This window comes from Onychomys torridus, chromosome 9, assembly GCF_903995425.1.
Source record: "Onychomys torridus chromosome 9, mOncTor1.1, whole genome shotgun sequence".
NCBI lineage: Eukaryota > Metazoa > Chordata > Mammalia > Rodentia > Cricetidae > Onychomys > Onychomys torridus.
The window spans coordinates 30,681,795-30,697,378 of record NC_050451.1 but is presented as its reverse complement, the minus strand read 5'-3'; the positions used below and the strand labels follow the sequence as shown (position 1 = coordinate 30,697,378).

General features: G+C 44.5%; 1 protein-coding gene and 1 pseudogene across 2 annotated transcripts; one reads left to right on the top strand and one right to left on the bottom strand.

Annotated features, from left to right (window-relative positions):
- Positions 1 to 209: 209 nt before the first annotated feature.
- Positions 210 to 970, bottom strand: LOC118590876 (annotated as a pseudogene).
- Positions 971 to 10,815: 9,845 nt separating this feature from the next.
- Positions 10,816 to 14,221, top strand: Tmem254 (transmembrane protein 254). Of its 2 annotated transcripts, none has more exons than XM_036199467.1 (4): positions 10,816 to 11,143; positions 13,079 to 13,182; positions 13,413 to 13,472; positions 14,078 to 14,221. In XM_036199467.1, exons 1-4 carry the CDS (start codon positions 11,057 to 11,059, stop codon positions 14,196 to 14,198), a joined length of 372 nt encoding a protein of 123 aa, XP_036055360.1. In that variant the 5' UTR covers positions 10,816 to 11,056; the 3' UTR covers positions 14,199 to 14,221. The 2 variants fall into 2 exon arrangements, with proteins under 2 accessions (XP_036055360.1, XP_036055359.1); XM_036199466.1 differs by lacking the exon at positions 10,816 to 11,143 and adding an exon at positions 11,174 to 11,394.
- The last annotated feature ends 1,363 nt before the right edge of the window (positions 14,222 to 15,584 follow it).

Sequence of the window (15,584 nt, the reverse complement as noted above, 5' to 3'; positions counted from 1 at the left end):
TGCCCTTTTACCCACTGTGGATATTGAAGATTTCCTCGTAAGTCTTTCAACTTTATAGTGCTTGCATAAAAAGGGGGGGGGGGTTGTTGCTGTTTGGGTGTGAAGAGATCATCTTTTTTTTTACATGCACAAATGCTTTATTAATACAACAAACATAAACTATGAAGAAGTAAGTTTCAACATCTGCATCGTAACAAACAGGCGGCAATTCAACATCCAGGTTGGACAGAATGCTGGAAGGAGATCGCAGCGGATTAGATTCCCGTGGGAAAGGGGTGTCTTCAGAGGCGAAGGGGCGTCCAGGTGCAGCAGCTCCTCAAACCCGGATCTCCTCATTCAGGATCATGAGAGGCCCTCCATTTAAGGGGAGATGTGCAATCTGGTGCTCCTCAGGCAGGTCAAAACTCTCAAAATCTAGAGGACTGAAGGGGAAGATCTTCGCTATTTCTGGGTAGGTATCATCAGAAGCAGGAACAAAGCCTTAGCAACCTTCTCAGAAGGTTATCTTTTTTTTTTTTTTTTTTGGTTTTTTGAGACAGGGTTTCTCTGTGTATCTTTGTGCCTTTCCTGGAACTCACTTGGTAGCACAGGCTGTCCTCGAACTCAGAGATCTGCCTGCCTCTGCCTCCTGAGTGCTGGGATTAAAGGCGTTCGTCACCTCTGCCCAGCGAGCCTTGTGTCTTAGCAACCTTCTCACTGATCTTTTTCACAAAGTTGACTGTTTTTGTTTGAGGGGTCTATTAGTCTTCACTGGCTTTTGCGTAGCTCTGTTGACAGTTCTCAAAGCCTTGCTGCTGGTTTTAGGCAAGGTTGGAGCATTGAACACTTTGCCAACTTGTGGCTTTGAAACCTGCAATTTCCCATCTAAGGCCTTGACACTAGACCCCAGCTTCAACCCATCCTTAGATGCCAAACTTAGATGACTACCTGGTTCTTCATTATCCTCATCAACAAAGATTAGAATAGCCATCCTGGATTACTCCAAGACTGCTCCTGAAGAAATCGTCTTAAAAATTTTGTATGCTGGTCTGTGGTGATGCATGCCTTTATTCTCGGCATTCAGGAGGCAGAAGCAACAGGATCTCTGAGAATTACGGGCCAGCCTGGTCTACAGAGCAGGACAGCCAGGACTACACAGACAGACCCTGTCTTAAAAAAGCAAAAAAAAAAAAAAAAAAAGCCGGCAATGATCAGAAACACTAATGACCTAATGACGCCGGGCAGTGGTGGCACATGCCTTTAATCCCAGCACTCGGGAGGCAGAGCCAGGCAGATCTCTGTGAGTTGGAGTCTAGCCTGGTCTACAAAGCGAGTTCCAGGAAAGGCGCAAAGCTACACAGAGAAATCCTGTTTTGAAGAAAAAAAAGTATCTATTTATTGTGTGCAGGCATGAATGTATCACATGAGTGAGACACTGAGCCATCTCCCCAGCCCATCTATGTTGCTTCTTAATATTTGCTAAGAGTTTTTCTTCCTACCTCCTAAAGATCATCAAATTACTCTCCTCTATTTCCCTGATTCTTTTACATATGCCGAAACATATGTAAAAGAATGTGGGGGCTGGAGAGGTGGCTCAGAGGTTAAGAGCACTGGCTGTTCTTCCAGAGATCCTGAGTTCAATTCCCAGCACCCACATGGTGGCTCACAACCATCTGTAATGAGACCTAGTGCCCTCTTCTGGCCTGCAGGCATACATGCAGGCAGAACACTGTATACATAATAAGTAAATAAATGTTTAAAAAAAAAAAAGAAGAAGAAGAATGTCGTTAACATAGCCGAAAAAGAGAAAATATAGATGTGTGAAACCCTCTATCAACCTAGAGGTAACAACAGGCAGGGTGCTTTGAGGGTGGAGAAGTCAGACCCCTTCCACTACAGGGGATGAGCAGGTTGGGAAAGAGAAACCCTTCTCACCAACCGAGTGACTGCATTCTCTGGGTCCACGGTTCAGAATGTCCTGTATGTGAAGGCTGTCTCAGTTCAGGCTTCTACTGCTTCAAGAGAGACCCAAATCCGCTCGGGGAGGAATGGGTTTATTTCAACTTACATCTCAGGTCACATTCCATCCCTGAGAGAAGTCATGGCAGAGGCTTGAGGCACTAACAGATGCTGAGGCCATGAAGGAATCTGCTTGCTCCTCCTGCTTTGCTCAACTTGTTTTCTTCCACACCCCAGGACCACCTGCCCAGTACCCACAGTTGGCTCGGCCCACCCACATCAATCGTCAATTAAGAAAATATCCTACAGGCTTGCCAGCCCAGTGGAGGCATTGTCTTAAGATTTCTTCTCCTCGATGACCTTACCTTGTGCTAAGTTAACATAAAACTAGCCAACACACTTAACAGTCAGGTTTGGGGTCTGTGTTAAGCTTCCCTTCCATGATAAGGGGTGTGGTGTTGGGAAACATTAAGCAATTCACCAGGTCTGGAGCTTGGTGATAGAAGAATGAAGTTCAAACACTGGAAAGGTTTTAGGACCTTCTAGAATATGTTAGGCAGAGCTTAGTGTGTGTGTTGGGGGGTGGGAGGTGGCTTGGAAAGTTTATAACCTCGCCCCACTTCTTTTTTTTTCCTTTTCATTTTATTTATTTATTTATTTATTTGTTTGTTTGTTTGTTTATTTATTTGTTTGTTTATTTATTTTTTCTCTTATCAGCTTGATACAGTACAAATTCTTATCCTAATAGTGAAATCTTCATTGAGGCTTGCCCAGTAATTGAGTAGAACCAAAACTTACTTGTTTTGGTTTGGTTTTTCGAGACAGGGTTTCCCTGTGTAGCTTTGTGCCTTTCCTGGAACTCACTTGGCAGCCCAGGCTGTCCTCGAACTCACAGAGATCTGCCTGCCTCTGCCTCTGCCTCCCGAGTACTGGGATTAAAGGCGTGCGCCACCACCTCCAGGCTTCAAAACTTATTATAAGCCATAGTCATCCTAGGGTCCCCTATGCTATATAGCTTCCTTGGTTCTGTGGGTTGCAGGCTGATTGTTCTTTGCTTTATATCTAGGATCCACTTATGAGTGAGTACATACCATGGTTGTCCTTCTGGGTTTGGGTTACCTCACTCAGGATGATATTTTCTAGTTCCATCCATTTGCCTGCAAATTTCATGTCATTGTTTTTCTCTGCTGTGTAGTACTCCACTGTGTACTCCACATTTTCTTAATCCATTCTTCAGTTGATGGACATCTAGGTTGTTTCCAGGTTCTGGCTAATACAAATAGTGCTGCTATGAACATAGTTGACCATGTATCTTTGTGATATGATTGAGCATTCCTTGGGTATATGCCCAAGAGTGATATGGCTGGGTCTTGAGATAGATGGATTCCCAATTTTCTGAGAAACCGCCATACTGATTTCCAAAGTGGCTGTACAAGTTTGCATTCCCACCAATAGTGGAGGAGTGTTCCCTTTGTTCCACATCCTCTCCAACATAGACTGTCATTAGTGGTTTTTTTTGGTTTCCTGTTTGTTTGGTTTGGTTTTTCAAGACAGGGTTTCTCTGTGTAGCTTTGTGCCTTTCCTGGAACTCACTTGGTAGCCCAGGCTGGCCTCGAACTCACAGAGATCCGCCTGGCGCTGCCTTCCAAGTGCTGGGATTAAAGGCATGTGCCACCACCGCTCGGCGTCATTATTGTTTTTGATCATTACCATTCTGACAGGTGTAAAGTGTAAGGTGTAAGGTGTAAGAGTCATTTTGATTTGCATTTCTCTGTTGATTAAGGATGTTGAGCATTTCTTTAAATGTCTTTCAGCCATTTGTGATTCTTCTTTTGAGAATTCTCTGTTTAGCTCTTTAGCCTATTTTTTAATTGGATTGTTTGGTATTTTGATGTCTAGTCTCTTGAGTTCTTTATATACTTTGGAGATCAGTCCTCTGTCAGATGTGGAGTTGGTGAAGATCTTTTCCCATTCTGTAGGCTGTCTTTTTGTCTTATTGACCATGTCTTTTGCCCTACAAAAGCTTCTCAGTTTCAAGAGATCCCATTCATTAATTGTTGCGCTCAGTGTCTGTGCTGCTGGTGTTATATTTAGGAAATGATCTCCGGTGCCAATGCGTTCAAGAGTACTTCCTACTTTCTCTTCTATTAAGTTTAGTGTAACTGGATTTATGTTGAGGTCTTTGATCCACTTGGACTTGAGTTTTGAGCATGGCGACAGATATAGATCTATTTGTAATCTTTTACATATTGACATCCAGTTATGCCAGCACCATTTGTTGAAGATATTTTCTTTTTTCCATTGTATAGTTTTGGCTTCTTTGTCAAAAATCCGGTGTTCATATGTGTGCCCCACCTCACTTCTAATTCTGCTTCCTATGCTGGAGAAAATTGGCCAGCTTCCTGTTCCTATGACTTCCTTGTCATTGTGGAGTCCCCCTGTGGAACTGTAAACAAAACAAACCCTTCCACAAGCTGATTTGATCAAAGTGGGGTTTTGTTGTTGTTTATTTAACTTTTTTTTTAGATTTATTTATTTATGTCTGAGTGTTTTGCCTACATGTATGCCTGTGCACCACATACATGCCTGGTGCCCAAAGAGGTCAGAATAGAGTGTCAGATCCTCTGAGACTGGAGTTAACAGTTGTGAGTCAATATGTGGGTGCTGGGAAACACGCCCCAGTCCTTTACAGAAGCAACAAGTGCTCTTAACCACTAAGCCATCTCCCCAGCCAACCCTCCTGGTCATAGTATTTTTATCACAAGAGAAAAGTAAGGAATCTACATGAGTTCCAAGGATCAAATTCAGGCTGTCCTCTTCGCTACAGCAGCTGTGGCTGCCATGTTCTCTGCTCTAGTTTGCTACCGGCTGTTCCACTCCCGGGATCAGTGGGGCAGAGTTGACAGAGAAAGCCACCTCAGCCCAAGACTGGCTTAAAGTCTGAACTTTCTAACTGGTAATTGTTACTTTCCTTGTTGTTACAGGAGGTGAGTGGGTTGGATCCCAGAGCAGCACAGTTGGCTCAATGTCTCATTTGGTTTTTAGAAACACGCTTGAAATAGATCTTAATGTCATTAAAACTCAGTGTGTTAGGGCTCATTTTCTCTGGCAATGAACAGAAGGTTTCAGAGAAACAAAATGGAGGAAATGGAAACTACATGTTTATTTATTTTTTAAAAAATTGAGGTTGTCAGCTTCTACTCACTGAGACACCTTGAAAGCACCACATATTTATGTGTGTCCGTGTGCAAGTGTGCACAAGTCTGTGCATATGAAGAGGCCAGGTGAGGGTGTCAGAGCATTTGGAGCGGGAATTACATACATTTGAACCCCATGACTGCACAGCGAGCACCCTTAACCACTGAGCCATCTCTCCACCCACTAGAAACAGTGGTTTGGTTTTCGGAGAGAGGATTTCTCTGTATAGCCCTGGCTGTCCTCGAACACAATTTGTAGACCAGTCTGGCCTCAAACTCAGAAATCTGTCTGCCTTTGTCTCCCAAATGCTGGATTAAAGGTGTGCACCACCACTGCCTGGCTAGGATATTTAATTTTAAAATTAATTTAAATGTAAGTTTTAAAATTGCTGTCCAAGTTGCTGACTTGAATTTCACTTTAAAAATTGTTTAAGGCTTTTTGCTTGAGACTAGGACAAAATTTCTAACCATTTCTGGGATGGCTCTAAAGATGCTTCTGCCATTTTTCATGTCACATATTTTTGCAAAGCAGTATTCTCAGCATTGGCTATTGTAAAATTAAAATATGGATCCACTCTGAAAAACATTGAAAATAGTCTATGTCCTGAAGTATCAAATATTCAGCCAAGATTTAAGTCAATTTCTATTTTATTTTATTTTTTGTTTTTCAAGACAGAGTTTCTCTGTAGCTTTGAAGCATGTCCTGGACTAGCTCTGTAGACCAGACTGGTCTTGAACTCATAGAGATCCACCTGCCTCCGCCTCCCGAGTGCTGGGATTACAGGCATTCACCACCACCACCTGGCTTTAAGTCAATTTCTAAATAATGATTATTTATTCTGTGCATGGGTCCATGCCATGATGCATACCCACTATGTGGGTTCTGAGGATCAAACTCAGGTTATAATATTTGGCAGTAAGTACCTTAACCCATGCAGCCATCTTGATAGCCCAAGATTTCTTTACGTAAATGAACATACACATTCATTTCATTGGTATGTACACTTGAACATAGACTCATTTCACTGGTATGTACATTTGGAAATGTCCTTGGTAAAATGTTAAATTATATGTTATGAAAAATGTTAAAACTTTGTTCAGTTGGAACTTCCAGCTTGCCCCTGCATGATCCAAAAAGCCCCATTCCTCCCTCTCTCTCTCTCTCTCTCTCTCTCTCTCTCTCTCTCTCTCTCTCTCTCTCTCTCTCTCTCCCCTTGGTGGCCAGGGCAGCTCCTTCCCTGAAGTTGCCCAGATCCCCACCTAAAGTGTTCAGTTTTTGACCATACTGGGGCACAAACCCAGCTTGTAGTGGCCAAGTATCACCTTCTGGCCTACAACCTGCATAATCTCTCTGCTTTTGTTCAGGTGTGTGACTTCTCCTGCCTCAATCTCTGTGACTGGAGACCTCACCCAGGAGTTGCTTTGCTCAAATAAACCTGTTCTTTACTTTTTCAATTCAGCTTGATCTAGCTTACTATGTCAGTAGAGAAACCTGTTATCAGGCTACAGAAAACCTACTACTCTTTATGATTTATTATCAGTAATGTTTTGAATACCTACATTATATGCCTATATAAAATTTCTCAGGCTGGAGAGATGGCTTAGAGGTTAAGAGCACTGGCTGTTCTTCCAGAGGTCCTGAGTTCAATTCCCAGCAACCACATGGTGGCTCACAACCATCTGTAATGAGATCTGGTGCCCTCTTCTGGCCCGCAGGCATACAGGCAGGCAGAACATTGTATACATAATAAATAAATAAATCTTAGAAAAAAAAAATTCTCAGTTGAAAGAGATCATGAGCAGAAAAAGTTGAAGCAGCCCTGTTCTAGAGCTGACTGGATATTTGAGAAAACAAATTGGCACAAGGAGAGTGTCATTAACATCAACAGGGGGGTCTTGATGAGGACTGATTCTGCAAAATGACAGTGGATTTCTTGTCTTGAGGTATGTGGGGGTGCTTGGTAAAGATGACTAGTGAAAGGACCAGGCAGACGCCATAACAGGCTGTCAGTCTTCTCAGAGATCAGGCCTCAATTGCAGTTTCCTGAGACTTGAGCAAGCAGTTTCTGGGAGGGCCGTGAACAAAAGACATAGTCCTCGCAGTAGCTCCCTTTCTGCATGTACTCTGACCGCTCAAAGTCCAGCCAGCTGTTTACTGTCTGGGACACCTCTGTCAAAGACAGAGCCTGGGCCACTGAGCCAGCCCCACAGTCAGTATGTGCTAGGCCAGCCAGCCTCCATGGCAGCTCAAGGACAAAGCCTGGGACTTATCCAGGTCTACCCAAAAATGGGTAACTGTAACCCTCAACTAACTCTGGTCAATTAAAAGTTACTAACATGATTGCCACTCACATAAACCAATCCGGAGTCTGTTCCTAAGTAGTCTGTAGACCCCAAAACTCCTTGCTTTAAAAACCCTGCCCCATTGCTACTTGGGGTCTCTCCTGCTCTGTTGCTGCATCAGATGGATGGAGAGGCCTAAGTTAACTTGTAAAAGACTCTGCTTTTGCATCAGATTCAGTCTCTTGGTGGTCTTTGGGGGACTCTGGGTACAACAACCAGCCATCAACCCAGGAAAGGAACACCAAGACTCCAAAGACCATCTTAGAGTCATCCAGATGGAGGTGACAACCGGATCTCAACAGCACTGAATACACAAAAAGATAAGATAAAAACCTGCACCTAGGAGGTAAGAATTAAAAGGACAGCTGGGAAAATACTCCGGACCAAAAGAGTGGTGTGAGCTGAAAGGGAAAAATCAGTAGCCCTCTTGAGAGATGCTCCTCCCTCCCCTCCTCAAAGGTATTTGCTGACCAGCAGTTTTAGAAGTGATCAGAAATTGAATTTATAAGGCTGGGACAGTAAATCTATGTATCCTGGACATGGCAAAAGGAGATATGGAGAATAATGGGCTCAACTGACCAGAAGTTGACCTTAGAGGAGTGTAGGACTGCAACCATAAATCTGAATGTGTCAACAAAAGCAAGACATAGGGAATAAAAATTTATGTCTCTATAGATACCCTGAATCCTGTTAGCAATTAGTAACCTTATGCTTACCTCACCCCTAACCCCCTAGTCCAATCCCAATCTGCATGGAAACTTTTCCTGTATAAACCCCTTAAAGTGAGTGCTCGGGGCCTGTTCTCCTCCACCCACTGTGTCGGATGCTGGACTGCAGACCAAGCTTGCTTGTTTTGTTAATAAAAACCTGTGTGCTTGCATCGGATAATGGCTCTGTGGTGGTCTTGCTTGGGGGTTTTTCGACCTGGGCAGAGCAGGCTAGGCATTGAAAACATACTATCAGCCCAGCATGGTGGCACACACCTTTGATCCCAGCTTCCTGATGCTCAGGCAGGTGGAGAATCTCTGTGAGTTTGAGGCCAGCCCGGTCTACAGAGCTAGTCCAGGACAGGCTCCAAAGCTATAGAGAAATCCTGTCTCAGAAGAAAAAAAAAAAAAAAAAAAGACAGAAAACCTGGACTGGTCTGCATGCTCTAAGAATATTCTTCTCGCACAGCCTGTACTTACTTGGCTTTTATATTCCCTACTTCATATCCATTACAGAGCACTGGGCACCTCTCTGTGTGCCTGCTACTGTTCATATAGAAACAACTGTCTCCGGGCGGTGGTGGTGCACGCCTTTAATCCAGCACTCGGGAGGCAGAGGCAAGCGGATCTCTGTGAGTTCGAGGCCAGCCTGGGCTACCAAGTGAGTTCCAGGAGAGGCGCAAAGCGACACAGAGAAACCCTGTCTCAAAATAACAAAAAAATAAAAAAAATAAAATAAAACAACTGTCTACTACCTGCAGATGTGTTGAGGATTAAGCAAACTAAACTTGGTACTGTACTTTATAAGCTCTCAACACCAGCTACTATTGCATTTTTTTTTTTTTTGAAGCTAAGGATCGAACCCAGGCCCTTGCTGCTCTACCACTAAGCTAAATCCCCAACCCCTACTATTGCATTTTTGAGACAGGGTCTTGAGACAGGAGTAGCTCCCACCTCTCAATTCCTCGAATTATAGGCATGTGCTGCCCAAGCATTGTTTGGTTTGTTTTTCAGTTGGCTGTTGGTTTTGAGACAGCGTCAGAGCTCACTGTGTATCTGCAGATGACCTTGAATCCCTGACCTTCCTGATTAGAGGCTTGGGCCACCACCACTCTTGCTCATGTGGTGCTTAAGACAGGGCTCTCTAGCCAGGTGGTGACGCACGCCTTTAATCCCAGCACTCAGGAGGCAGAGGCAGGCGGATCTCTGTGAGTTCAAGGCCAACCTGGGCTACAGAGTGAGTTTCAGGAAGGCTCTGTCTTAAAAAACAAAAAACAAAAAACAAAAAACAAAAAAACAAAAAAACACCAAGACAGGGCTTTCTGCATGCTAGGCAAGCACTCTACCTACTCTCTGAGCCACATCCCCAGCCCCTTAGGGACATAATTATTTTGACTGGCCTGGATCTCGCTAAGCAGTTCACTGAGGCCTGGAACTCATGGAATTAAAAAAAAAAAAAAAAAAAAAATCCGGTTTTTCAAGACAGGGTTTCTCTGTAGCTTTGGAGCCTGTCCTGGCCTCGAACTCACCGAGATCCACCTGCCTCTGCCTCCTGATGGATTCTGGGATTACAAACAGGAGCCACCATCAGGTTATTTTAATCTGTTTTTTAGGCCCAAGCAAAACTTGTCTTTCTCTGAAGACACTCAATCCAAACAATTGGGTACCCTATGTCTCCCAACACACACTGAAGATGCAACTAAGCATATGGGCCAATGCCTAGGCCAAAGTCTAAGTAATAATATTTTGGGTCAGGAAGTAGAGTTAACAGTATTCATCACTGATATCCATCTGGTAAGCAGTACAGGTCAGAAACTTAACGCTTTCTTTTTAGATAAACCCAAAACTTGGAATTGGGCTTGAAAGACCCCAGACCCCTGGGATACTTTCGTCTGCGAGAGGGCTCCCCCAGAAACCAAGATTCCAAACCAGCAGATGCAACGCGCATGAGGAATGTATTCAGCACTGGCGCAAGTGGGCTCTCTGTCCCGGTCAGTCAGAGAGCCCTGAGCAGTGGTTACAAGCATTTTTAAAGGCAGAAACTACAAAATTAGCATAAGATACCAGGTGCCCGGGTTTGGCCCAATTTAAAAATCATCATATATTTCAGCAATCATTTTGTTACTCGGGAAATTTTGTAACATTCGTTGTAAACTGGTTGGCTCAGGGGAGGTCTAGGGGGAGCAGTTACTCTGGAGGGGAGTTTGTATAGTTACATGCTTGTGATTGGCTGACATTTGACCTAGTTTGCTGGACTCACCAGATGGTCCTTATCTTGGGTCCCCTTTGAGGAATTTTTAAATAGACACTTATTATTATTTTAATCTATAATTGCAGACCTTGTCCCAAGGCCGGCGGCTGGGCTCTGAAACTTTTTACTTATTTCCAGGGAGAGGATGGGTCAGTGTCTAACGCAAGCAAGTTTACAGAAGCCGAGTCAGCAATTTGCAATTGTAAAATGTATCTCTGATTCTTTTTCCTCAGGGCTAACATGGCAGTTTCACAGATAGAGTGAAACACACGAGGGCTAAGAAACCAAGCTAATCTTTCAGGAGTAGCAGTAAACACTTGGGGGTAGCCTTGAGCCTCAGCTGTGCATGGCTCCACCCATTGTTTGTCACCCCATTGAACCGAGGAGGTGAGGAGGCGGCGCAATACTGATCACCACGCACAACTCACAGAAAAGGCTCGGAAATTAGACTCGCCATAACCAGAGCGGCAAAATAGCACCTACTCTAACTGAAATAGGCAGGTGCCTCCTGCACCGGGCTCCAGGGGTCACCGCAGCCGAATCCGCCTGGTGCACAGGAAGGCGCTCGCCCCACCCAGGCCATCCACCGGGTGCAGGAGTCTAGCCGAGACGCTGCAGCGATGGGGACAGCCACAGGGGCAGGCTATTTCCAGAGGGGCAGCCTGTTCTGGTTCACAGTCATCACCGTCTCCTTCAGCTACTACACGGTAATGCGGGCATGCACAGACACGGGCCGCGCAGGCGCACTGCCTGCCAGAGCTAAGCCTGTGAAACTCGCTCGCCAGGCTCGCCGGGTGTGGACGAGGGTGGGAAGCGGTTCTCGCCCTACAACTCAGTGTTTAGGGCTCTCACGATGGTGGTGGCGAAGTCGGACGCCCGTAGGGACACCACTGTATACTTCCGTGCAGCCAGACCCTGGCCCTCGCTGGTCACTGCCCTGGGCCTAGGATACTTCACGGTGAGGTATGGGGGACTGGAAGGCAGCTCTGACCCCCAAAACCCAGGAAGGCAAAGTGTGTGCGCGAGGCGGGGGAGGGGTGGGTTGGGTTGTACTTCTGCGCACGCGCACAGCGGTTGCCTAGGTTCCTGGTGTACGCGGAAGTTCGGTGGGCTCTAGGGGATTTTTCTAGTTGATGGTGTTCCGTTCCCGGAGTCCTCTCTCTCCATGGTCATTGATGTTTAACCGAGTTTTATCATTTTGGGAAGGGAGAAGTGAAATTAGTCTATTACCATAGATCTAACAACTCAGGACAAGATTCGAAACAGAGTTTTTGAATGAGTTTGAATTGCTTGGAAAATGAGGATAATCCTAACGGATAGGTAGGCATACATAGATGTGGGAGAAGACAGCTGCACACAGAAGAAGAGTAAGAGAAATTTTGTTTAAAGAATAACGAGAAAGATGCTGGGAATTAGCATTGGACTCAATGGGTATAATTATGAAGAAATGCTATTTAAATATCCCAGGAGACCTTAGGATTGTCATGTCCACAGTGTCTTTGGTGTCAAGTGTGAGCACCTCTTTCCTAATTTCACCATAAACAGAAGAATGAGTTAAAATTTTTCAAGGATACATTTTTTTGTTGTTCTAAGGTCCCCTGTCTCTGTTAAGTTAGCATATAGAGGGGAGGAAGCTTTTGCTAGTTCAAACAGATATTGTGGAGGTGGCAGGTACAACCCTTTAGTTCACATGGTTTAGAAAGATGGCAGTTTTAATATAAGCTTCCTTGATGAAATGTACAGGAGTATAAAATTTGCAAGTGTTGGCATGTAATAATTTTCAAAAAGATTCTCTCTCTCTCTCTCTCTCTCTCTCTCTCTCTCTCTGTTTTTTTGGTGAAAGAAGCAGTTCTAAATTAAATGGGAGATTGACTCCAGCTGTAACTTCTGCAGCCTAGAATAAGGCATGCAAATTCTTTTTTTTTTTCTTTTCCCGAGACAGGGTTTCTCTGTGTGGCTTTGCGTCTTTCCTGGAACTCACTTTGGAGACCAGGCTGGCCTTGAACTCACAGAGATCTGCCTGCCTCTGCCTCCAGAGGAGTGCTGGGATTAAAGGCGTGTGCCACCACTGCCTGGCAAGGTTTAGTATTTTTTTTTTAAGATTTATTTATTCACTATGTATACAGTTTTTCTGCCTGTATGTGTCCTTGCAGACCAAAAGAGGGCACCAGATCTCATTATGAGTGGTTGTGAGCCACCATGTGGTTGCTGGGATTGAACTCAGGACCTTTGGAAGATCAGTCGGTGTTCTCAACAGCTGAGCCATCTCTTCAGTCTTTTTTTTTTTTTTTTTAGCTGAGGATCAAACCTAGGGCCTTGCGCTTGCTAGGTAAGTGCTCTCTACCACTGAGCTAAATCCCCAACCCACAAATTCTTTTTTAACTTAGCTAATAAGCTCTATAAAATAACATTTTACTGACATCCATTAAGAATAACTCTGGACACTGATTCTGATAAGCATATTTCTTCTGCATAAATCACACAGTTAAGTTGTTTTTCGGGAATAAGCGTTGGGCCTGGAGGACTGGAGGATTTGTTCAGTTTCTTTGGGCTGTAGTTGTCTCTGCAGAATCATTGTTCCACAGCTGCTTTCAAATATAACCATTTACTGGACACATTCTGTGCCTCTGATTCTCTTTCAGTGGGTCGTCTTCTGGCCTCAGAGTGTCCCTTATCAGAGCCTTGGGCCCCTGGGTCCCTTTACAAAGTACCTGGTGGACCATCATCACACTCTCCTAAGAAATGGGTAAGGAATGGGAGGTTATGGGCACTGTGGCTCTAGGCTCTCTGGGTACCTGGAATGCCTGCAGTTAGCTTAGGTAGCTAACAAAGATACTAGTTTGCATTGAGATGTCTTTCTTTTTAAAGTTTCTGTGTTAGAGTTAATTAGCAAATGACTATAACCTTAAACTAAAAATAAATAAATAAAAATAAATAAAAAAATTTTTAAATACCTTTTTTGTTTGTTTGTTTCAGATATTGGCTTGCGTGGCTAATTCATGTGGGAGAGTCCTTATATGCCATGGTATTATGCAAGTAAGTCTTTGTAATAGGAACTTATCACTTTTATCTTGGTGTCTGATGTCAGTCACAAGTAGCTATGTCTAAATAATTTATACACTTTTAGGCTCAGAGCATGCGCAAGTGCAGCCTGAATCCCTATAATGAATCCTGAGCCTGGGACAGAAGTATTCTGTAAATGTTTGATGAATGAATGCAGTTTGCTTGTGTGAGCTAATTAATTATTTAGTTGTTTAACTGCTGTGTTTCAAAAAATGTGTCTAACCAACTAAAACAAATGGCTAGGAGTCTTTCTTCTAGTTTGCAAAAGAACTGAATTATTGGTCTAGGCTGGTGATTTTTGGTCCAGTTTCAAAACAGAATCACTTGAGGAGCTATTTGGAAATATGCATGCCTGGTTTCCAGATCCAGAGATTGTGATCTGATAGGCCTTGCTTCAGAAACAGGTCTATGTTCCTTCCTAAAACTCCTCAAATAATTCTGTGGTTCGGAGCCAGTTAAAAGTCCCCAAACCAGATCCTCATACGTTGTACCTCAGAGTTCTAAATAGAACTAAAAGTAGAATACCATAATCCCCCGGTACCAACATTAAAATTCTGTTTAAATTTGCTCTTTTTCAGGCATAAAGGGATCACAGACTGCCAGGCCCGGCTCCTCTGGTTCCTCCAGACTTTCCTCTTTGGCATAGCTTCTCTTTCCATCCTGATTGCTTACAGACCAAAGCACCCAAAACACAATTAAAGGAGAAAGTGAAGTCTCCTCTCCACTTCTTCAAGCCCTCCTTTCTGTGGGTCCTGGTTTCTGTGATGACCTCTCTGTCTTCTAGGCAGCCTCAGTCATAGAAACCTGTCTACGTTACACTGGGATGCTCTGACCAACCATGGATAGACCAATTGTAATTTAAGAAAGATTCTGGGGCTGGAGAGATGGCTCAGAGGTTAAGGCACTGACTGGTCTTCCAGAGGTCCTGAGTTCAATTCCCAGCAACCACATGGTGGCTCACAATCATCTATAATGGGATCTGGTGCCCTCTTCTGGTGTGCAGGCGTACATGCAGGCAGAATACTGTATATATAATTAATAAATAAGTAAGTCTTAAAAAAATAACTCTTAAAAAAAAAGAAAGAAAGATTCTGCCCTTCCATCTCTGTAGCCTGTGTGCTTGGAGAAGGCCTTGGGCCCCTCTCCTGGGGTCCTTGGCTGGGGCACTGTCCTTTTGTGTCTTTTGACTAAAGCACAAACTAGATTTTTCTGTGGGTCCACCTTTGCTCTCCCTTCTGACTAACACTTCCTCCCAGCCTCCCCACTGATATATTAGCTTTCCACCCCCACATTTTCCCCTGGTTCAGGGTCAAGATAAACTAAAACTTCCACATAACATCAGTTCCACATGCATTTATTAGGCACCATGAAGCACCCCACACGCCCCCCCCCCCCATTTCCATTTCTCCAGCTGCAGAGAAAGATAAAAACAAGCAAGTGCCTGACATAGAAACCCACTGGACCTGCTGAGCCCAAGATGGGAACCTTAGGGATGCCCTCCCCAATGCTGAGCCAGAGGAGGTGACTGGCCAGCTTGTGGTCCAGTATTCTCATGGAGCCAATGCCGCTGCTGGGTCGCTCCTCCACTTCAGGCCACTTCCTAGCTTTCCTTTCCTCTTGGTACTCAGGCTCCAGCTCTGCCCCATCAGCTGTAACCCTTCAGAGGTGCCGATAGAGGCTGTAAACAGGCTGTAAACCTGTCTCATCGAGCTCCATGTGAAAACAGCCTCTTTAGTGCACTTGGCAACTGAAGAGCTCAGGATTGCTCCCATCAGCAGCACCCCTCTGGGTGGGTCCTCCCGGGAAACCTGGTCTCTCTGGAATTCCTGCTCAGTCCTTCTCTGTCTAGCCCTGGCTTAGTCACACCACCACTCCAGTTCTGGTGATGTTTACCCAGGGGTTCTCCAGCCTGCAACTTCTACCTCCCTATTCACTGTGTATACCTGATTAGTGCTGACTCTTTAGGAAGGGTCACTCACTACTCTGTCCCCTAAACCTGGCAGGATGACCCTGTCAACTCTAGGAGCCTTCAGAGCTCTTTCCCTGTAGGACCAACTGTTCTCAGAGCAATTCCTCATTTCCCAT